This window comes from Motacilla alba, chromosome 1A, assembly GCF_015832195.1.
Source record: "Motacilla alba alba isolate MOTALB_02 chromosome 1A, Motacilla_alba_V1.0_pri, whole genome shotgun sequence".
Lineage (NCBI taxonomy): Eukaryota > Metazoa > Chordata > Aves > Passeriformes > Motacillidae > Motacilla > Motacilla alba.
In genome coordinates this window covers 58069681-58093755 of record NC_052031.1, presented here as the reverse complement: position 1 = coordinate 58093755, position 24075 = coordinate 58069681, and the positions used below count along the sequence as shown (strand labels likewise).

The 24075-nt window shown below is 37.8% G+C and overlaps 1 protein-coding gene across 1 annotated transcript in view; it reads left to right on the top strand.

Annotated features, from left to right (window-relative positions):
- TRIM24 (tripartite motif containing 24) overlaps positions 1 to 24075 on the top strand; it is a 55372-nt gene that overhangs the window by 26629 nt on the left and 4668 nt on the right. Inside the window, exons 3-16 of the mRNA XM_038153786.1 lie at positions 3369 to 3516; positions 5408 to 5540; positions 6843 to 6959; positions 7960 to 8074; positions 8696 to 8842; positions 11444 to 11561; positions 12822 to 13087; positions 13723 to 13887; positions 15382 to 15561; positions 17260 to 17395; positions 18472 to 18544; positions 19718 to 19886; positions 20425 to 20723; positions 23693 to 23825. Coding sequence (XP_038009714.1) covers positions 3369 to 3516; positions 5408 to 5540; positions 6843 to 6959; positions 7960 to 8074; positions 8696 to 8842; positions 11444 to 11561; positions 12822 to 13087; positions 13723 to 13887; positions 15382 to 15561; positions 17260 to 17395; positions 18472 to 18544; positions 19718 to 19886; positions 20425 to 20723; positions 23693 to 23825 — 2199 coding nt within the window. The remainder of the gene's footprint in view (positions 1 to 3368; positions 3517 to 5407; positions 5541 to 6842; positions 6960 to 7959; positions 8075 to 8695; positions 8843 to 11443; positions 11562 to 12821; positions 13088 to 13722; positions 13888 to 15381; positions 15562 to 17259; positions 17396 to 18471; positions 18545 to 19717; positions 19887 to 20424; positions 20724 to 23692; positions 23826 to 24075) is intronic.

Sequence of the window (24075 nt, the reverse complement as noted above, 5' to 3'; positions counted from 1 at the left end):
CAAATATTTGCAGTAATTATACTTCCATGTGCTTTAGCTGTATGGCTTAATGTAATAACTAGGAATTCTAGCAAAATCCAACCTATATCTGAAAATGCATATTTCAAATCAGAAGTGGATAGGGTTAAATCTGATGCTACCTAGAAGGCATTGCTGTTTTGACAGCTTGAGTTAAGATGTCTCTGAAAAGCTTTAGAAATCTGTCTCATGTCCACTTGGTGGATTTGAAGAGTATAAAGGTGGGATATATATTTTTGATACTACAAAAGAGGAGTTTTGATTCTTTTGTAGCACCTGATTATTGCTTATTGAATCACAATTTTCATCTCATTCCACATACAGCAGGTCAAAGGAGTTAAAAAGAACCAACTAAAGCATATTGAAAAAAGAAAATAGATGAAGCTCTTGGAATCTAGGGAGAATTAATAACTTCAAACATTCTTTGAACTTACCTGAATGTCCTGGCGTGTTCATCTGCCTGATTTTGCTGAAGGTGATCTGGAAAGGCTGTAGTGGGAAGTTTGGTTGGTTGATTGTGCTTTTAATTTGGTTCCTGCCTATTTTGCTTTTGTTTTTGTTTTGCTTCTTTGACTTATAGAATGCCTGAAAGACTTTTTTTGTTCTTTTTCTCTGCTTATTTTGTTTTTAGGGCTTTTTTTTTTTTTTTTTTTTTTTTTTTTTAACACTAGAAAACCAAATATCCAGTATGTAACTCTCCACTCTGACTTTCAAAAACATGTCAGGGTATTAGGGGGCACAGCACAATCACACCTCTCTGGCCACAAGACTGATGTGAAAACTTTCTTGTGCTGCCTATTCAGTTCATTCTCCAGTCAGCATTGCTGATGTAACTGAGCCTTGGGCTATGATGGTGTAATCAGTCCTGGTTTGCATCATAGTCTTAGAGTTTCACTGGCACAAAAAGGAGGAGACAACTGGCTAAAGAGAAAGGAGGGAGAGGATTTTTTCCCAAGAATTAAGAACAGTTTTACATTTTTTTTTGTTTTGTTTTTCAAAATGTCATTGAATTTCAGGATTAATAACAAGTGTTACACTTTAACCCCAGCTGGTAACCAAGCACCATGCAGCCTTTCTTACTTCCCTCTTTCAGTTTATTTCCCCCTCCCTCCCCACCTCCAGTGAGATGGGGAGGAGAATCTGGGGAAAAAAAAAAGTAAAACTGTAGGTTGAGCTAAGAACAGCTTAATAAATGAACTAAAGTAATAGTAAATAATTATAATAATAGTAGTAATGAGAGAGAGGGAGGGAGGAATAAAGCCCAGGACAAACAAGTGATGCCAAATAAATTTGCTCACCACCCACTGACCGGTGCCCAGCCTTTCCCTAAACAGAGATTGGTGCCTCCCACCCAACTCCCCACAGTTGATATGCTGAGCATGATATTCTGTGATATGGAATATCCCTGTGGGAAGTTCAGGTCAGCTGTCCTGGCCTCACTCCCTGCTTGTGCATGTGCTGACTGGCAGAGAGCACGGGAAGCTGAAAACTCCTTGAGTTTGTGTAAGCACTGCCTAACAAGCTGATGTGCTGGTTGTTGCTGTCAATGTTATTTTTGTACTAAATCTGAAACCACAGCACTCTGCCAGCTACTAAGGAAAACCCGCACTCTATCCCAACTGAAATCAAGACAGAAAGTAGAAATTTTCAATTTCCTGAGTACAGTTCACTTCCTTTAATTGCTTTATTTCAATTTTCTAGACTTCTAAATGATGTCCTGACTTTGGTATTTTTCACTAGACTACTGGTCTGGATAGGAATAAGAGTTTTTGTTGGGTTTTTTTTTTTTTTTTTTTTTTTTTTTTTTTTTTTTTTTTTTTTTGTTAAGAAAAGAAGGGGAAGAAGAAGAAAAACCAAGGAGAAGTTAAATTTTTGAGATTATTTTGAAAAAGAAAACTTTTGGGCCTCATTTTTGTAAAGAAACAGAAAAAAAGGGCACAAGCCCAATTTCTTCTCCTTTGCAGGTCACCTTTAATGAAAAGAAACTGCTTCAAACTCCAAGTGACAACAAGAGGGGTCAACAGCCCTTGTGTTGTAACTTCATTTCTCAGAAGATACTTACTTTGAGAGATAACATGATCCAGAAGCATAAGCACAGCATTGGGAATCTGGAACTCATGTTCAAATTCCAGTTCTGTCAGTAACTTGCTGTCTGGCCTAAGGCAAGTTTTGTGCTAATTTTCCTTTCTTTCTTGAAGGGGAAACTTGAACACAGTTTTATGTATATAATTTTTATCTGCATGAGATATAAATATTTCCTTCCTCTTTAACTTAGTCTATATTTACCTTGTGTGGGTACAGAAGTCATTTAGTTGACTTTTTAAAATCAAACTGAAAACAAAACTAAAACCTAAAATTTTCTCCTTGTTGCTCCTGCAAGCAGAAATCTGTCACTGTGATCTGTAGGATGTAACAATCTTCAGACACCTGAGGCTTTGGTTTGCAGCAGTGCTAAACATTGCCAGAAAAGGGTGGTAGTTACCTAAACCAGTACTACATAAGCATGTTCACTATTTTTTACTACCAAAACCCCATTGAAGGTAGGACTACAGAGGCATTGTAAAGGAGGGGTAAAAATGAAAAGATGAGTGTGTGAAATGGTGTTGTCCATCATTCAAAGTTTTCAACCTGTTGTTCAGATTGTGGTACTGTAGCAATCTTTTCTTGTGTGTGTATTTATTCTATGTAGAGAGGTTTTGGTGTGCTGACATGTTTGTTTTCCTTAATTATTTATTTTTTCCTAGGTCTGTTGGGTGTAGTCCAAAGACCCCCAGGAACTGACAGGCCACAGTTTGAGAATTCTTATGCATTGGTTGCAGATCTGTTCTGGGGTAGCTTTTTTGACAAACTTAACTCGAATACTGTCTTTATGAGGTGGTGCTAAGATTCTTGAGAGGAAGCTTGCTGCTCAGTATGGTGTGTTCTTCCTGAAACCAAGCAAGTGACTGGAAGCTAAAATTAAAGCTGCTGTGTGAACTGAGGGAAGCTTCTAAAATCAGAGTAGTGCTGCTTGTGTTCTGTCATTAGTAAATATTTCACAACAGCATCTTGTATACAGTAAATATTGTTTGGCTTCTAAGTGTGCAGGGAATGGCAGAAAGTAGTGGTCTGACTTTTATCACGTCAGGGAAAGACTTTAGGGTAACACTGACAAAATGACCCGTTTCTTTGAAAAGTCACATTCAATTACTTCTATGCTGTTATTTGTAATGTTCTTGTACCTCAGGCAGTTTTCTGTTCTCATTTCACTGTTTTCAGAAGACTATTTAACTACACTGATGATATATGAAAAATAACCTGTGTGTATATTCCAAACTTCTCTTAACAGCTGCCTTTCTTCCTCTTGTCAGGTGTGCACAAGCTGTGAAGACAATGCAGAAGCCCATGGGTTTTGTGTGGAATGTGTAGAGTGGTTGTGCAAGACCTGCATCAGAGCTCACCAGAGGGTTAAGTTCACAAAGGATCATACTGTGAGGCAGAAAGAGGAAGTATCTCCAGGTAAAATATTTATAATTTCACAAAGAATTTGTATCTGCATTGGAAAGTTATGTTGGACCAACACACTTTTTAAAAAAGTGGTAACATGAAAGCTAGTGTTCTGCCAGTTTTTTGTCTCAGATAAGCTGAATAGTGGTACAGGTTGTTTCTCTTTTTTTTTAATTTAACATGTTTTAAATCGATAAATACACATAGATTTTATCTTCCACATGGATTGATTGCAAATTACTGTCTAGACTTTAGAGATCAGCTGCAGAAAATACTTCTTCAGGCATTTGGCTTCTCTAGTTTTACTAGAGGTCTAATAAATGGTTAATATGAGCTTTATTGTTGTATACAGCAGGAAAAGGAGCACAAATAGATTATATATTTTCAGCATTCTTATAAAAAGCCAGCCAAAATTTGTGTTTTAGCTAAGTGTCTTTTTAGCTTGAAATGTTTTGCCTTAGAAATGTAAGGGAAGTATATTATGAATTGGGGAATTTTTCCTCAGTGGGATCTGTGATAATTTGGGCTAGAAGGGACCTCAGGAGATCAAGTCTAACCTCCTGCTTCAGGCATTCAGTTCTGAGCTCCAGTTGCTCAGGGCTTTATCCATTTGGGCTCTGGGAACCAACAGTGGTGAATGTGGTGTACAGTACAGCCTCTCTGAGAAATCCTGACTACTCTCTGGTAGAAAAGGTTGTATTTTTCTGTTCATTGAGAACCTCTTTTGCTTCAGTTTTTCCCCCCGCTGTGTCTTGTCTTCTAGTGTGATTGAAGGAGGATAGTAAATGTTACAGGATGCTGACAAACATTCTACTGGTTCTAATACATCCATTGGACTTGCATGATTTTTCTTGTAAATACATAATTTTTAGAAATTATTATTTTAAATATATGTATTAGAATAGATACTTATTTTTGTTCCACCCTATCTAGTACTATGCAGTAATCTATTGCTCAAAGGGTCTCTTCCACCATGGTACTTTGAAGATATTTGCTGTATTCTGTATCCCACTTTCACCCGTGGTTAATCAAAAGTGAGTACTGAGTGTACTTTCAAGAGAGGACAGAAGTGGGTAGAAGTGGCTGATGAGCTGTTAGGCAGAACAGGACTTGGTGGTAGGAATGAGTTGTAAAGGATTTTGACAAAAGGATACAGATCAGAAAATAATTTCTTCCATATTTTTGGAAAATAAGTAAATGAATGGGTATGGAAAAGAGACCTTATTGATCTGAAGTGAAGGGTTGCAGTGTGAAGCCAGTTTTCATTACAGGCTGGATAATCCTTATGAACTCAGTGTCCAACCTAACTTCTAGGAAATCAGGCTTCGTCAGTTAAATTGTTTAGAGAAACAGATTCCATTTCTGTGATCAGGTGGTGTCTCCTGCACCCTTTGATACTTGCTAACTAGAAACTGAATGAGACCTCTCACCCATTTAGAATGGGGTCCTGAAGAGAAGTTCATATCTCCTGGATATTACATTCTGTATGCTCTACACTTCGAATGTCCATGTCTTGATATCCTCAAACCCCTTTCCACCAAGTGAGCTGAGAAAGAAGACAGAGTAAAAATTAAGTCAACTACCTCCTCATCTCCATTTAAGAAAGGAGCTTGCTGGTTGTGCAATGTCTTTTGCAGCTGCAGCAGTTCTGGCTATTCCTTTTGTAAATAGTTTTGTGAGGCCAGAAGAGATTATGTTAACATAGGTTCTAGACATTTTCCATTAGAGACGGTGCTAGCTCCATGCTTTAACAAGAAGAGTGAGAAGAGTTGCAGTTTAAATTATGGCTGTTACAGTCTCAGTGAGGGACCTGATACACATGTGTACATCTAAGGAAAAGCAGGAGAATGCAAATCTTGAACCAGTTCAGTAGACTGTACTAACATCTTCCTTTATTCAACAGAGGCAGTTGGAGTGCCCAGTCAGCGACCAGTGTTCTGCCCTTACCACAAAAAGGAGCAGCTGAAGTTGTATTGTGAAACCTGTGACAAGCTGACCTGCCGAGACTGTCAGTTGCTAGAGCACAAAGAGCACAGGTATCAAAGCAAAGTGTGTATTTTATCCATCTCACTTACAGGAGGGTAGCCTGAAGTAGATTGTAGTTCTAGCTTTATGGAACACAGTCAGGTGGAAAAAGTGTAAACTAAAATTTTCTGCTCAGACACGAAACTCACAAAATACCAGAGATTGTATTCCAAAGAATGTGACTGATGAGTGTGTGTTACATTTTGAATAAAACCTAATTCTTCCAGTTGTTAATCTGGTAACTTGAGCACAAGACCTTTTTTACAGTCAAGTTACTTGGTCAGAATTTTTTGTTATGCAGCTCTTCAGAGAGTCCTTAGAAAACACAGGGGCTGTGTTATGCAACTGTACACTTACGTGTAATTTCTCCATTTGTCTTTCAACAAGATTATATAACAACATTAGCAAACCATTTCAGAATGGAGAAAATGGGAATTCGTTTTTCTGTGAAGAGCACTTTCAGAGGAAGAGTTAACCTACAGTTTGGCTAATACTGTACTTTGACAGCACTATAACAGTCAAATCTTCGTGTTGCTGTTCTTTTCTTCATCTCTTACTGGTCACTGAAGCTGAAAAGCAGAATTACATACAACTTCTGAGTACAGGGCAAAAATCTTGCTGGTTAAACATACTGTCGTGTTTGGAAGCAGATGCTTTCTAGTTAAATATCAATATGCTTGTTATGCCTGATGCAACCACCCAAAGAGCTTGCTTGCCTGACTTGGTGAACTGACTAGGTAGGTGGAGAAGTGTTGGCCACTGTTGCTCCTTGGAACAGGCTAAACATTGCTCTTGCAGAGTTGCAGTCTTCCTCTTTTATTCTTCTTTTCTTAGGATTTATATCCCTTTTATAATGTGCCACCTCTTTTTTTCCTCAGATTGCAAAAGATTTTGGTTCCTCGATTTAAAATGTTGCCAACTTCTACCAACTCAGCAATCTCTTCTATTTCTGCATCCTTGTCTTGCATGAAGTAATAGATTACCTGCATTTTCACATTCATAGTAATGACTACCTCAAAACATTAATTTTTTCTTTTGCTAAAATTAGGCTATGATCACACAATATCCTTTTGTATTTATGAAAATCATAAATTCTTACCCCAGTGTGACAGGAAATGGACTGTAAAATTAAATGTACTGTAAATTAAATATATAAGCATTTGCTGACATATGTTTCTATGATGACAGTTGAGTTTCAGATTTGAGCAGCCCCTTTCTTCAATTAAAGAAGTATTATTTTGTAAGTCACTCTTTTTTTTAGCAAGTATATAACACCTTTTACATGTGTAAATCCTCACTTCTTTTTACTACAGGTACCAGTTTATAGAAGAAGCTTTTCAGAACCAGAAAGTTATCATTGAGACACTAATCACCAAATTAATGGAGAAGACTAAGTACATAAAATATACAGGAAAACAGATCCATAACAGGTTTGTAATAGATTATGAGGTTAAAACTGAGAGAAGGCAACTTTACATATTTTGTAGTTTCTTGAAATGTTTAAGTTAGTGTATTTTGTACCTCCCTCCTTTTATTCTTCCAGAAAGAAGAATTCTGAAGTTCACTGTAGTGACTATTGCCTGTTCAGTATGCTTGGCTGTGTTAGGTAGTTCTTCTGTTCAGCCTGTGGGCTTAATGGGCAGCAGTTGCTTGGGTGCAACAAAACAACTTATGCAATAAAGACTGTAGAAGACAGTCTTAAATGCTTCCCCACCATCAGCAGATTAATTTTCTTAGTGAAGATCCCTTGTAGAAAGTGAAAGTTTATGACTCATGTTTTCATAATGTTTGTGACATGTATTTGAAGATTTATGTAGTACTTTTATGCTTGGGGCTCTATTCACTGGGTACTACAAACCCAGGAGAAAAATAAATCTGTAAAATGCAATCTGCAGCGAGCCTTTGTGGCTGCTCCTTCAGCAGAGTTCAGGGGCAGCAGTACCCAGGGAGGTCCAGCACAGCTGGGGATGCCAAGTGTGATTTGAACTCTTCCTTCATCTTCGCAGTAGAGGTTTCCCCAATATACCATTAAGCTTTGCTGTTACGAGTTTGAGCACTGTTGTAGAAACAGCTAAATTAGTGCCATTCTACCTTAGATGGAAATTAGACTTAAGCAGTTTTGATTGGCATGGACCATTCCAGAAAAGTGGCAGAACTCTGAAAATCAACAATTTCAATTACAACAGCATTTAATAGTGACAAATGTCAGAGTTATGGCATTAGAGTTTGCCACCAATTAATTAATTTTGTCATAGGTCACTCTTACTTGCTCTGTTTCTCCCAGTAATTTTCCTATAAGTATCTGATAATACATGTATTAATTGGTGCATATGACCAAGAAATATTGTCGTCTAAGCAACAGATTTTTTTTAAAATACTGTTTAGAGGATGGGTTTATGAGCTAAAGAACATTATTATCTATACTTACAGAATTCTTGAAGTGAATCAGAATCAAAAGCAGGTGGAACAGGATATTAAAGTTGCCATATTTACGCTGATGGTAGAAATAAATAAAAAGGGAAAAGCTCTGCTTCATCAGTTGGAGGTAATTTAATTTCTATTATAAGAAAGAAAAATTTCAATCTTAATATTTTTTTTTCTATGTACTCAGATTGCAGTAAATTTCTAGCATTAGTCCCCTGTGCATGTCCTATCATGATTCCAAAGTGGAGAGATGTCCTATACAACTGCTTGAGCAAGTGGGGTTTTTGGTGGAGGAAAGGTTGGGTTTTGAGGAGTGGCCAGTTTCTTTCTCCACGCTTTTGCAATTTATAATTCCACACATCATGCATGAAAAGTGTTCTATCAGATTTTTTCATACATTCAGTAATCCAGTAGCAAATCACAGGAGAGAATTTTCTAGAATGGGTACCTGGAAAAATAATATCTTCAATTGTGTTTTAAAAGAGAGAGTGTGTGTGTGTGGGTAGAGAGGCACACACATACACATATTTATATATATGTAAACATGTGTCATTAGCACAGAAAGTCCTGATACCTTGAGTAAATGTGTACTGACTTTTCTGTTTGATAGCTGCTGCATCAGGGGGCAGGAGTCCTTTTTAGAGGACCTGAGTGAAACCACTTGATCATTGTGAATTACCATTGTGAATGTCTTTTAACTGCAAATTGAACCTTTTGACTGGAACTGCTTTTCTTCTTGCAGACTCTGGCAAAAGAGCATAGGATGAAACTTCTGCAGCAACAACAGGAAGTGGCAGGTCTCTCTAAACAGCTGGAACACGTCATGAATTTTTCCAAATGGGCAGTTTCCAGTGGGAGCAGCACAGCACTGTTATACAGTAAACGTTTGGTAAGGTTAGGAAGACAGCTCTCTCCATTCACCCAGAGACAGAGTTAAGTCAGACATGCTTGTCTGGAGTACTAGGGTATTTAAGACTTTTTAATGATTTTCTACTAATTGGAATATTTATATATGGTTGTCGTCATTTTCTCTTAAACATAAACACAGAATGTTTCTATTTCTATTAATGTTTCTGTTTTAGCTCTCTGATCATGGTTCTGTCCTGCTTCAATACCATAGAACTATTTTAGATCTGCGCAAGTAGGGACAGCTCCTTTTCTGTAGGTTGAAAACCATGAAGCCGTGAAACACTGGGAAAAAATGTTGTGTGGCCAACATCATCATTGTGCTTCTTTACAATATTTGCTACAGCATCTGAGTTCATGAAAAACAGTATTTGTATTTCATAGTGTCTGGTATCTAGCATTTCAGTGTAAATATTATTGTATGTCTTTGTTCTGTCCGGTTCATCTCCCACTGAAAGACTTTGAAAATCGATAAAAATTAAACTAAGGAACTAAGGTTTTTGTTTGCCCATACAAACAATTACAAAGCTGTAATGTAATTTCATTGCTGTAATGACCCTTAAGATCTGAGTGCACGTGGTCTCACTAAGCTGAATGTTCATGGTGGACAGAAATCCTAGACAATTTGAAAGAAATAAAACAACCCAAAAGCTTACCTTGATTTTTCCAAAGGTTACTAGACCGTACTTGCCTGATAGCAGAAATCTGGGGCAATGCTGAGGAAAGATGCTAGATGGTTTTTTTCCAATTCCTATAAACTGGTTCACGAAGTTTTTTTCTTTATTTTCTCATTAGTTAGTTGAGAACCTACCAGGGTATTTGGTAGAGTTTGCTTGTTTGGGTTTGAATTTGCTGTTGGTTTTTGATGGTGGGTTTTGGTTTTTTTTTCCTACACCCATTATTGATACTGCAGACTATAGCAGAATATTACTTGTTTTTATCAACTTCTAGTAGTTAAATGAATTTATCTGCCTTATACTGCCCCAGCCAGTAATTTTTTTTAATTGAATAGAGAAAAAGGACATCAAACTGAGTCATGTTGTTTATAATTGCTTAGTGTTGCCATCAAGACTCTGCTACATGAGTAAGAAAACAAGTTGTGTTTCAGGCATCTTAATCATGTAAACATTAGGCAGCTAAGGAAAGGACCATCTAGCCCAAAAAGCCTCAGCAAATGAAAAGTATTTTTCAGAAGAACAGATTGAGCTTTAGAAAGTTGGTGCTGCCTGGGAATTGAGTAGATAAACCCATCTGTGGGCATTTGGAAAAATCTATTTCCAAGGAGTTTTGCGTAGAGGAGCATGTGAGACTTGTGCTCCGGCATATCCAGGAGAGAGGAAGGAATGCCCATCAGACTTTAAGGCAGCCTTAGAACTCGGGGGCTGCACTCTCAGGCTGTACTGTTCACTGCTACTAATACAAGGTAACCAGGCAGGAGTTTATCTACAACACATGTGGGTGCACAATAGTAGGAAAACATTGGGGCAAACTGTGGCAGGACTGTGTGTGACCAGTACTGGTAACAGGACAAAAGCCTAGAATTTCTATAGTGTCATCTACTTGATTCTGGTAGTGTACACAAAAATCCTAAGGAAATCTCTATCCAAAATAATAATAATGCACTTAAAATTTTTCCATGGTCATTTAAAATTCTTGAGTCACGTTAAATGTTTTTTGAGTATGGTCTTAAACTGACCTGCCTAAAATTAAAAGAAAAAAACGTGTGTCATTTTAAACAGTTAAGATTATTTCGCCAAGTATCTCTCTTTTCCAGGAAATAATCTATCACTCCAGAAAAACGAGGGTTGAAGTCCTAATTTTTTTTTCCAGGATCTGCTGTGTGTGATTCTAAAATTAGTGCCTGTTAGATTTTGGTATATCAGTTCCTGACATTTCTAGTGAAAAACTGCAAGACAACATTTTCTTTCTAGGCACTAGATAAATTGTGAGCATTTGGTAGAATATTCTCTTGTCACAGTCCAGTTCTTTGGAACCAAGGCACTGAAAAAATCTGAAAATACCTGTGAATCTGAGTTTTCAAAGACAGTTTATAAAAATCTGTTCTTTGGCTGTCTGAAGAAAACTTAAATTTAGTACAAAAGAAAATTCCCTAGGATCATACTTGTTGCCAAACGAGTGGCATACTTTGAAAGAAAAATGAATGGGATAAAATAGATTCGTGGGGGAAAAACATCAATGGTTATGTAAATCTGAACTTCACTTGCAAGTAGTTAAAGTCATTGAATATAATGGCCAAGTTTTTAGAAGGATATGTAATTCTACAGGGAAGAATTGTTATTTTTGTTTAGGCTGTAATTAATTCTTTTAAGAACTACTTTAGGAATAAGGGAAGGTGTTAAAAATACCTCTTTATTTGTAGCTTGGACAAGCTTCTCTATCTTTAACCTCAATTCTCTAGGGGCTTGTTCAGGGTGGTTTTTGTTAGTGGTTTTTTTTATTGGTTGCTTTGTTTGGTGTGTGGGGGGGTGTGAGGGGGTGTATTTTTGGGTTTTTTGTGCTGTTCAGATACATGGCTCTGGCTCTAGAGTTAAAAAAAAACCCTTTCTTTTTGTTCTTGTTCTAGATTACATATCGACTACGGTATCTCCTCCGAGCAAGGTGTGATCCTTCCCCAGTGACTAACAATACCATCCAGTTCCACTGTGATCCTAGCTTCTGGGCTCAGAATATTTTCAATCTAGGTATGATACATTTTTATTATTCTTTTAGTGTCTTGATCCTATTTTGAAAGCAGCTTTCTTTTTGTGATGACAGCCTCTGCGCTATTCATTTCTTCATTTACTCTGTTAAATATATTTCCCTAACTCTGAGAAACATTTAAAGTGCATTGCATGGGGAAAAGTATTATTTATGAATACTATGATAAAGTATTAACAAACTTACCTTGTTTGAATGGTATATGCGATGGTGAAAATAGCAGCTTTCAGTTTTCTGGTCAATACTTCTAACTTCTGCCTTCTAAAACAAGGAACACAGTTTTTTTAACCTTATTTCACATCCAAAGAAAGGGTTCCTGCTATCAATCAGCACTCTCAGGTCCTTTCCCATGGGACAGCTTTCAGCCACGATGATAAGCACCCTAAGAACTCAACAGCATAGCAGGAGGACTTAAAGGTTTTAGAGGTCTTTCAGGATTTTGACTGTTTTTGTGCTTCCTTTCTCTCTCCACTGTTATCTTGGTGGGCATTTTTGTTTTTCTGTCATGTGCAGAAGGCTTCGTGAGATGCCTGTGGGACATTTTCTGCCTTTCATCAGAAAGTGCTCTCTCAGTGTACAGGGGTGCAAATGTGTGATTGTCTACAGTGTCAGAGGCAGAAAGTGTTATGGCAGTTCTTCAAGGCAAACAAGCTCCTTTTCCCAGACATGAGGACATTGGATGCTAGCAAGGAAATTCTCCAAGTTCCTTCTTTATAAATAATTTTCTTAGAGACAGGAATTGAAAGTGAAACATGTTTCCAGAAACCAGCTGTCAGGTTGTGTGGTGATAACTGAACTGCTGCTCAGCTGAGATGTTTCTCATGAGCTGACTTTTTCCTGTGTTTGGTGGACTTTTTCTTGTGTATATTTATTTAATTAACTTCTGAAATACAGTTCCTTATATTCTGAAAAGTGCTACAATAGAAATGGCATCTGCACAGACCAGCACTGGGGTTCTTGTAAGACTTTAAGTGATAGATAAAACTAAATAATTTTTATTTACCTTAGTTTCAGAAATCACAGCCTTCAGGTCATTTTGTTTATGATCAGACATGTTCAATTTCTGTAGATAAGCTAGATATAAGAACCAGTAAAGAAAAATAAAATAAAGTCTGAGTAAAGAAACAAATTACTTCAGAAATGGTTTTTGAGTTCTAGTCAGGCTGCATGTCACTAACAGTGCGATGGCATTTCTGCTGACTGCCATGCTTCACTATTGATTTTATTTCTTTTGGTTAAAATAGGTTCTTTAGTAATTGAAGATAAGGAAACTCCACCACATATGCCCAAGAGCCCTGGGATGGAAGCAAACTTACAGCCACCAGGCAGCTTACCTCCCAACCAGCTCTCCAAGTTCCCGACACAGATCAGCTTAGCTCAGCTCCGCCTCCAGCACATGCAGCAGCAGGTCATGGCTCAGAGACAGCAGGCTCAGCGCAGAGCAGGATCAGCAGTTCTGCCAAACCCAAGAATGCCAGGAGCCATGCAACAACCTCCTGCTTGTCATCAGGTAAGTTAGGAGTGTTTTCAGAGTCTCTTTTTGCCATAGCACTGAAGGAGAAAATAAAGTAATATAGGAAAAAAAGGAAAGCACTTAAACATAGATACGTAAGTTCAGCTATCTTCATCTTCAGCATGTAGCTATGTAGATGGTTTAGAGGACATTTTCTTTACTGAGAAATGGGTGGGCATTTTAAACTTGCCTTGCAAAATGCATGGTAGCACCCAGGCTGTATTTATTCTTTAAAAAAATAAAATCTTGTTGCATCCAGCCATATACAGTGCTTAGCAACATTTTTGTGTTTTTGTCAAGTGATCAAAAAGTAATGTCTTTTTTTTTTTTTTTTGCTACATCTATTTTGCATAACACCGAGTGATTCTCTCATGTATCTTTCAAAGTTGGAAACACTCTCACTGGCTCTTGTTATGTCTCTTCATATAATAAAATAATTCAAAACTATCTACTAGGTTTTAACATTGAAATTCAATGCTTTTGATCATTTAGATAAATGGTGTGGTACTATTTATTTGCATATAATTTATGAGGAGTTTAAGAAGTTTAAAAGGACTGTTTAGTAAAAAATGTGTGTAATATAGAACAGATCTTAGCTAACTTGCAGAACTGTTTTTATTGTTTTTATGCAGGCACCTCCACGCTTGATTCATTTTCCGAATCATAGTCCCAAGCCCAACGGTTCAGCTCTTCCTGCACAACAGATGAGATTTCCCCAAAATCAGAACCTACCAAGGCCAGCAGTGAAGCCCAACCCATTGCAAATGGCATTCTTGGCACAGCAAGCTATAAAACAGGTAGAGTATCTTTCCTTTTTTACTCTCCATTTAGAAATTAAACATCAAATGTGCCTTATATCATCTTTTATACTACACTGCTAGAGTGCTTTTCAATTAAAACGGAGATTACATTATTTTTCTATGACAAGATACCCATAGTTTTCTTAATGAGGTAACTATCAAGTTGCTTTCATTTTGCCAGTTCTAAGCAGCTGAAGCATTAGGGAGGTGAGCCACTGTGTATGCTGTGCAGGTGTTTCATTCTCTTACTTGATGTTGCTGTGGTTTCTGACCATTTATGCAAAACTTAGCATGGCCATGGTCTGCACACTGCAGTCAGTGAGTAGACAGATCAGAAAATGCCAGTTTATCTTGATGATAGTGACTTCACCAGGAACCAGGTAAAATCTTGACTAAAAAGCTAGAGCTGCCATGGTTCCCCAGGGTATGGCAAATCTGAACCCTTACAGGTGAGGGAAGAAATGAGAGTCCACAATTGTGACACCTTTGCTGAGTGAGAATGATCTATGCCCAGCTGATCAGCAGCTGAACTGGGGCAGAAGCAAACACATTGGTGTTTAGGAAGGCTCATCTTTATTAAAAAGTACATGATTGCTGGTGCCGGTAAGCAGGAAAGAATCAAACAAATCTGTGACCTGAAAAGTGGGGTAATACCAGTTATGTTTGCAATGTTTATGATGTCAGAGAACTAGTTCAACTAAATGGAAGAAAGCTGAACAATAGCTAAGAGAAGTTGTGAGAATAGAGAATATAAAGTAAGTCACTTCTATTCTGTGCCTCTGAAAAGAAGACTGGCCTGTCTACAAGTCTTTCTTTCAAGATACCTCATAATTCAGTAATGTCTTTCTGAAACTAGAGGCCAGTAAACAGAATGACTGACTAAAAAGAAATTGAGCAGAGTCAGATTTTGCCTGCAGTTGCCAGGAAATTCCATTAAAGTCATTGAAAACTGCATACATCTAGATGAGAAAGAAATAAATTTGGTCTGACTTGACTGTGCGCTTCATATCATGGTGTTAAATGGATGGATGGATGGAGATCCAGTCAGCATTTCAAATTCTTAATGACTTTATGTTGTTAAGGGAACATCAAAGACTTCAAGGCATACAGGTTTATTTGGTAAAGCACTGGAGCAGTTGTGCATTCAGCCTATTACCTGTAATGCTTTTATTTAACAAAAACTGTTACTTTTCTTCCACAGCACTGTCAATGCAGCATGAAATATTAATAGATACTTAACACTGAGGTATAGCTTTGAATTTAAGAATTTACATTCATTTCTTCTATTCATAGTTTTCAACTACTTGTCATCTTCTGTTGTCTTGTGAGATTGGTTCATGAAATGAGATAACTTCAGAGTAAATCAGGATTTTATGTTTGAAGTCAGCTTCCTGAACTAAGCTGCTGGTTTTATCAGTATATTCAGTTAGATGTGACCTGTTGCAAAATAAAAAAAATGCTGAATTGTGGATTTTTGTCTCTTCTCTTTAGTGGCAGATCAGTAGTGGACAAGCTTCATCCACCCCTTCAACTGCAAGCAGCTCAACATCGACTCCATCCAGCCCCACAGTCACCAGTGCTGCTGGGAGTGATGGGAAGAATTACGGTCCCCCTGTGATAGATTTGAGTTCCCCAGTGGGCAGCTCCTATAATCTGCCGTCTCTGCCTGATGTGAGTGTAACATAGAGGCAATGTTTTACGGATTCTATTTGGAAGTCTTAACGTTTGTGAGAAATAGAAACCTTTTAGACCGAAATTCTGTTTGTCAAAGTGAAACAGTTCTAGGAAATAAACAATGCAGAGTTGCCTGCATGTTGCTGGAAATACTCAGAACCATTCTGGGAGACAGCTGTTAGGACAACTAAGAAAAGTAGGATTACAAGTTGTAACTGTAATTGGACATGTTTATTTGTATGCTGCATATTTTTCTGCAGCCCTCATAATGATCCTTACAAAATTCTTACAAAAATATGTTAACATAGCTTTTGTTTACCATTGTCCATAGATAGCAGTGGTTTGCTGATGGCATTTCTGGTAGATTTTTAATATTTTTTAAATCTATTTTTTACTTAATAAAGGTGCTATCTTATTATTGGTCAACATACTGGATATATTCCTTATGTCTTTTCCTTTTGGTACTTCTTTTCTTCATAAATTCTCTAACGTGCCTGTTGAGCTGGTGATACAAAGAGCATAGTAAGATCATTTCTTAACCTTCTAAGCTTGTCTTTTATAGTTATCTTCTGAATGGTACATGTTGTTGGAGTTATTGAGTCTTAGGTGATTTTATTTTTCCACATAACTGCCTAACCTGTTTTTTGTGGTCTAAGGTTTGTAGGTATCTGAAGTGTTATGGTTTTCTAGTCATAGCTTGCTGTTACTTCCTTTATCTCCCATCTATGCTTAGTTTTTACCTACATACTGTGTGTTCTCTTTATTAACATGGAATACATAGGCTACAGAATCATAGTATCTGTCAGAGTTAAAGGGGGAACTACACAACATGGTCATTAAACCACTGAGTCTGTGAGACATTGCAGCATATTTGTTTCTGTGCACAGTATTATGAACTCTTCCACTTGTATGTGATGGAGTTCATACTTTCAAGATACGTGGCCCAAATCACTGTAAATATGCTGACCTTGCCAAGGCTGCTGCATCCACTTTGGATATATCTTATCAAATGTTATCTTACATATTGAAAGAAACCAAACATTTCAAAAAGTCATTCCTCCTTATCAAACCAGAACTAGTTTTTTTTGGAAAGTTAGAATGCTGCTTTGGGAGCCCCTGGAATAAAGTTCAGTTGTCTGGCCTGAGCCATGGTGGAAAGAACAAGTGTTGGCTTGCTGTTTCCATTTTGGGTCAATATGCATGGCTCCTGTCCAGAGGGTATGTGGGACAGATGGGATTGAGAGTCCTTTGAGTTTCTTCCAGTCCTGTTCAACACTCATGGATTAAGGGGTAGTTTGTGTATAGCATATTATATTTTCAAGAGTATTTAATGTGAGCAAGTCCAAAGAAGGTGTGGAGATAAACTTACTTCAGTGTGTGAAAGCTCCATGTTTGATTTAAGCCTTCTCTGTAGCCTGTGGAGAAAAATTGGCACTTACAGAATTATCTGCTCTTAAAATGAAGCACTGTCTGGATTTGGCTATTTAATTTTCTTTTTAGGGAAAGCAAGATTATATGTTTTAAAGTAACCATCTCACTTTTGGATGGGTAAACTTTGGTGAAATGCATTTTGGTCTTCGCTTTCAAAATAACAGCATGGCAGATGCTTTTTGGTTTTGTTTGGTTTTTGTTGTTTTGGAGGGTTTTTTTCCCTTCCCAACACTAACTGCTTCCCTTTGCTTCCCCACCTTTTAGATTGATTGTTCAGGAAACATCACACTGGATAATGCTGTAAGGAAGGATGGCACTGTAGAGCATAATCAGCCCAAACCCCCTTCAAACAGGACTGTGCAGTCACCAAATTCCTCAGTACCATCACCAGGCCTCTCAGGTAATTGAATGTGGTGCAGTTTTCTATTTAAGTGGTGCAATTGAAAAATCAAATGTGGCAATGTTAACATTGGCATCAGAATTAATTCTGTTTTATATTAAACATGAGAAATAAGGAAGTGAACACAAAGTTGTAGAAATCCTAGTAGGAGGTAGAGTTGAGATAATATTTTAGCATTGTGATCAAAAGTTAAGCGTCCAGATCTTAAAAACAGGGAGGGAAAAAAAAGGTAGATTTTAGCAAATTGGGTAGAAATCCATAGGAAAGTGACACTCTCAGGTGTACACCAGATTGAAACCTGGCAGCTGTGGTAAGAGACAAGTATTTGAGAAAGTGAGAGAGGGTGTAACAGCAGACTAGAAAGGGTGCCTTGGGTGGGTAGTGCAGCACTGACACAGGATGACCAGAGAAGTTACTGCGATGGGTGGCTGAATGTGGTAGACCTGGAGGATCCAGGGGATTCCTGTCACCATGCTGGTGGTAGCTGTTCCTTGCTCCCATTTTCTGACCTGAGCTGTGGGAAGGTTGTGTGAGTGGGAATTCCCAGGGAGCACTCATGCAACATTCGTGCGCTCATGTGTTGGTCCCACATTCCTGCGGGATAGCAGAGACAGCGGGTAGTGCATTCACAGGCAGCACTAACAGCCCACTCAGGCTTCTCAGGGCTGCTGCTCAGCAATCAGCTTCACAAGGCTTTTGGCTCTCTGGGCCCCAGACCTTTGGTCTCTCTCGTATCTGTCCCCCAGAATGCTTCCTGCTCACCAGCTCCAAGTTTCCTGGCAATTCTCCTAAGAGATCTGCTTGAATTAATTAAGACAAAACAGCCTGCAGTGATTGGGTGGAGAGGTCAGCCAGGCAAAGGTACTCACCCATCAGCCTGCTTGCATGTAATGGGCCCTTTCTTAGTCCTCTTTCCCTCTGTTATCTCATGCCTCTCATCCTTTCATGAATATGTATTAAATGAGATATTTCTCACTGCAGGAGAAATTTTCCCCAAAACGTGCGTACTTCTCTGAGTTGTATCTCAGACTTGGCACAGGCCTGTGTTCTGTTCTAATTTGATCCTTCTGTCCTAGGAGGAATCAGTGTGACAAATGTACACCCTCCAATTCGTTCATCCAGTGCCTCCAGTGTTGGGAGCAGAGAGAGGTAAGGAATGTGTGAGAGAAGAAAATGTAACTTCCACCTCCACAGAACATGCCTCAGTCTCTTCTCTCTTTAATGCATAAAGATGTTGATTTGTCTCACCTTCTCTGTTAACAGGTCAGGCCTGATGGTTGTTACAGCACTCTTGACATTCTAAAAGCAGTAATTTAATTTGTAACGTATCAATAGAACATCTAAAGATGTATTGACTTTGTAAATGATGGCTAGGTTGGCATTATTGAAAGAATACCATTTATAAATTAGGTTTTAAGTTCAGAAAAATCAGCTAAAGGAAAAAGCTGCATATTGAAAGCCCGTGCGGAACCATAAATGACTCCAGATTTAAGGAACTGATGCTACAAAGAGGGTTATTAAGCATTTTCTGCTGCAATACAGTTAAGTGAGCACTAGATATCTACTGAGAGTCTACACAAATGTTTTTATCCCTTACTGATGGAATATTAATGAACAAATACATTTACACAGCGTTGTTTAAAGAGTGCATATCCATTAATGCGTGGCAATAAATTAGAGCATACATCTGACATGAGATTAATTTTTCATGCAGAGAAAAATCAGATGATATTCATCCTACTTGAGCTGGAAATGCAGGTGCTTTTTAATCTGGAATACCTTTTGCTCTATTCCATTTACATGGTAAATTCTGTGAAGGACTCTTATGAACAGAACATTCATTTAAATGAACAATTTAAATGGTTGTTTGAAGAGTCTTCACTTGCATTTAAAAATGTGATTTGATATGCTGCTGCTTGAATTAATTTTGTTAGATTTAAATTCTTCACTTTTATTTAAAAAGATAAGCAAGTATTTTAAAGTTTGATTGTCCATTCTCATCCTATTAGGACTAAATACATGAAAAAAGATAGATCTAGTTCTAAAAGTAGGGTCCAAGCTTCAAGGGTGAAGCTGCAAGGCTCTTAAGAAAGTTTTCCAAGATAATGTAAATATGCATTTTATCTGCCTTATTTGGTTGTGTGGTTTACAGTGTTCAGTGAAGGTGCTTTTTTGTGCATGATTTGAAAGAAACTGAGCTTTGCAAATTTTGCACTAATGGGTCAAACCATGAGTAATTCTCAAATTTTAATGGTGCAGCCATTAAAGTCCAGTTTTGACTGCCAATTTCCTTTTTTTCCTGCCTCTTCCTGTCATTTACAGTTCTGGCTCCTGCAGCAGGCCACCAGGAGCTGATTCTACACACAAAGTCCCTGTTGTTATGTTGGAGCCGATCAGAATTAAACAGGAGTCAAGTGCATCAAACGAGAACTTTGATTTCCCAATTGTTGTAGTGAAGGAAGAGACGGAGGAGGAATCCCGGCCTCGGAATGTAATGTTTACTGCTAGAAAGAGCTCCTTTCTCTTTGGAGGGTGTTTTGTATTTATGGGGACTGAAATAATTTACTCACATTCTGTTGGGAACTGTTTCAGGGGAAAAGCTAAGTAAGAAAGAGGTGAAATTCAAAATCAAACTAGCTCTACTGCCAATTAAATTAAATGGTGTGATCAGACTGCTTTTATCCATTGAAAACCTGGGAAATCCAGGAATAACTAGCAGAGATTAAATTTTCAGGTGCTGCTAGGAAGTGTTTCTAGTCATAGTGCAGGAATATCCATTAACAAGGTACTAGATTTTTGGGCCATCAGAGATGAGTTTTTTATTGGTGGAGCAGTAAATAGCCTTTCATAGCTAATATCTTGTGTTCATTTGCCTATGTTATAGAGTGTTAGTAATTTCTGCAGTGCATGTAGCAAGTTGTATGGTTGCTGGTATATAAATCTGTTATTCGGGTCAGTTAGCACATTTTTAGGGTCATGTAAATTCACATAAATAACTGTAATCTGACTTCCTTTGTTTCTTCCTGCAGTCCATACTTACTTCCTTGCTGCTGGATACCAGCCACAGTTCCACTTCTGAGGAAGCTATGCTAAGAACAGATGCACCAGACAGCACAGATGACCAGCCAGGGACACTGCAGGAGAACATGTTCCCTGGGAAAACAGGATGGATGGGACCCTCCCACACTGTTGAGGGCAGAAAAGAGGATGATCCCAATGAAGATTGGTGTGCTGTATGTCAAAATGGAGGGAAGCTCCTTTGCTGTGAGAAGTGTCCCAAAGTATTCCATCTTTCTTGTCATGTCCCTACATTGATGAGCTTTCCAAGGTAATTGACTTTTTAAATTCCATTTAAAATTGCACTAGAAGACATTAGACTTGTATCATGAAACCCAGGGTAAAAAGTTTCAGTCTCAGAGGAAGAGCAGTGCTTCCTGTCAAGTCTTATATCCAGGAGTTTTATTAGTTGGAGAAAATCTGAATTTTCATGAAACTTCAGCTTAATTGTATATTTTTCTATGAAATCTAGTAAAACTCTTCACTTACTTGACAATTAAGAAAGATCACATCTAGAGCATCTATTATTAAAACTGGGACACAGATTTAGCAGTCTGTCATAAAATGTTTTAAGGGTGACTGAAAATAGTTAAATTTCTTAATAATAATGATTTTAAAAAAAAGAAAAATTAAGACATGTCTACAGGAAAAATCTGAATTAATATAGTATTAATACATTACTTCAGTGCTAAGCATGGCTACACTCCAAGCATGGGATGTGTAGTGACTGACATATTTTATAACAGTCAGTGTTGAAACAAGCATTAGGCTTTCTTGGTTGGCTGTTACAAAACCATTGCTCAGTTTTTTGACTTTCAAAATCGAGTCTTAGGTGGATTACTGTTATAAGCATTACTGGCCTTTGCTTCTGGAATTAGTGTCTTTTATTAAAATAAAGGGCATTTGTCAATGCCCCAGCTTGGAAATGTCATGCAATAAGCTTGTTTGTATTGAAGGATAAAAACATTGGTCATAACATGCTCATTGATTAATGCTATTATAAATATTAGGTTTTCTGATTAAATATCAGCATAGTTTACTGGTGTAAAACATTTGGATAGCAACTTAGATTAACAGGTTGATCATCTCTGTGCTACTCTGAACAGGCATACTTCTGGAAGTATATCTTTCTTTTAAATGTCAGTAAAAATGTTTCTCTTACTTTTTGAAACTTCAATTTCCAGGGATTTTTAAATTAAAACAATGCCACATTACAGCTTTATGCCATAAGGAAAACCCAGTAAGGCTACAGTAGGCACTTAAATTAATAAATACTCTTTCTGGCAAGGAAACAAAAAGTAATCTTGAAGCAGGTAGATAACTATGCATTACAAGACTTTGTTTCTATTAAAATTAAATATTCAATAGCAAGTCTGTAAAATGTTTCATTTTTACTGGGTCATTCAGTGGAAACTGAGGTAATGAAGTCTGAGGGCAAGAGAACCAAAAACCACTTCGGTGGCAGGTGTTCAGATCTGTAAAGGTGCATATCACTACAGTTCATTGTGTTCCTGGGCTCCAGAGCACAGTTAGGTGAAGTTTCCTCCTGACTTCTGATGTATCAGGTTTTTGTTCTCATCTTTATGGGGTTGCTTGCGTTTTTTTCTCCCAACTCTAAGTCTGCCAAACAAACTTTAGTCTCTTAGCATTAGTTCCTTTAAAAACACACAAAATAATTCTGTTATTATTGTGTCGGGGTGTCAGTCTGCTGCTTTCATGGTTGCTTTTTTTCCTGTTTCAGGTGGATAGAGCAATTTCATAGGTTCATAGACTCACAGGATGTTTTGGGTTGGAAGGGACCTTTAAAGACTCTCTAATTTGAACCCTCCTGCAATGCTCAGGGACACCTTCAACTAGACAAGGTTGCTCAGAGCCCCATCCAACCTGGCCTTGAATATTTCCAGCAATAAGGCATCTACCACCTCTCTGGGCAACCTGTGCCAGTGTTTCACAGTCCTCACTGTAAAAAACTTTTTCCTTGTATGCAGTCTGAATCTGCCCTCTTTCCGTTTAAAACAATGTTCCCACGAAGATTCATAAGGCCACAGCATCTTTTTTCCTTCACTCCAACATATCACATTCTTCCTGATTCTTGGATATTTTAATGCATCATTCCTCTAATCTGTTTCTTGTTTTCTTGTATCTCAAGATCTTTAGGTCATAGCCTGTATTAATTTTTGTGTATCTGCCACATCAATTCTGTGAGGCTAGTCCAGGCACAGAGGTGACACTGTCATAAATCACTCTGTGAAGTTAAAACAGTAGAAAGTAAAACTTCTTCTTGAAGCAAAATGCCCATCATTCACCACTGCATGCTAAAACTGGCAGATGGTGAAAATCTTTACATCCCTCTGAATAGAAAACAGTAAGATTTTTCTTTTTTAAATCTGTGAATTCTTCTGCCTTACTACTGAAATGAAATAAAGGGTGCTGCAGAAACTATTTCCCATTTATGAAGGCTCTGTTTATCATAGCATACCTCTGGGTAAATGCATGCATTTGGTAACTGGTTATTGCTGAATTCTGTCTATTGTGTAATGATTCAGCCCTCTGGTGGTTATCTGCAAGCGTGCAGTTTCTCTCTTTTTGTAGAGAACTATAGTAAAAAAATAGACTCTTAATAGTATTTTTTCAAAACTTTCAAGTTCATAAATTGTGTTTAACAATTAGACAATAACTTGCAGAACTAATTATCTTATAATCTCATGCTGACCTTTAAATCTCCAGTATTCTCTTATGCAGACTGGTAAAATCATGAATATCTGAATGTTTTAGGGAGTGAAAAATTTTCAGTTTTATAAAGAATCCTGCTTGTGGTAATCTCTGTAGATTAGTAATGTGCTGTAGATCAAGCTTGTAAAGGGCACGTAGTTCTCACCATATAATACTAATCCTTTGCCTTCAGCCCATATGACTCCTTCAGTCTTTCTGTAGATATGGTTGTACAGGGCTCTTCATAGTGCCATCCTTAAATCCTGTGAGCTCAAGTGAAGAAATTCGGTATTGACAAAGGTAGAGACCATCTGTCTGTCTTTCTGCTAGGACACTATTAATGGCACCAGTGACACTAAAAGGAAACAAAGCATTTTTGCCAGAAGCCTTTTGTACCACCACCAAGAAAACAGAGATGCAGAGAAAACCCACCCCACAGATGAGGGATTTACCCAGAAATATGTGGAATGCCTTCTGGCAAAGGAGTGCTCTCTTACTGAAGTCAGTGTGTCTGTTTGTCTTCTTTAGTGGGGAGTGGATTTGTACATTCTGTCGGGATTTGTCCAAGCCAGAAGTTGAATATGACTGTGATAAACCTGCTCACAGCTCTGAAAAAAGAAAATTGGAAGACACCATGAGTTTGGCACCCATAGACCGCAGGGTGAGGATAAAATTATTATTTAAAACTTTGAAGCCGAAGGAATTTTGAACTGTGTTAGAAACTTTTGCTAGTGTTTACCTGTTTTCGGTCGTGTAAATACACTGAAATGAGTATTTCATTTGGGGTCTTAGTCTACATGTAGAGCCATTTATGGAAGCGTGGTAGAGAGGAGACAGGTGTAAGAAGTATGACACCAATTATGTGGGTGATTATGATGAGATTTATTGCTAACACAGTATCTAAATATTGC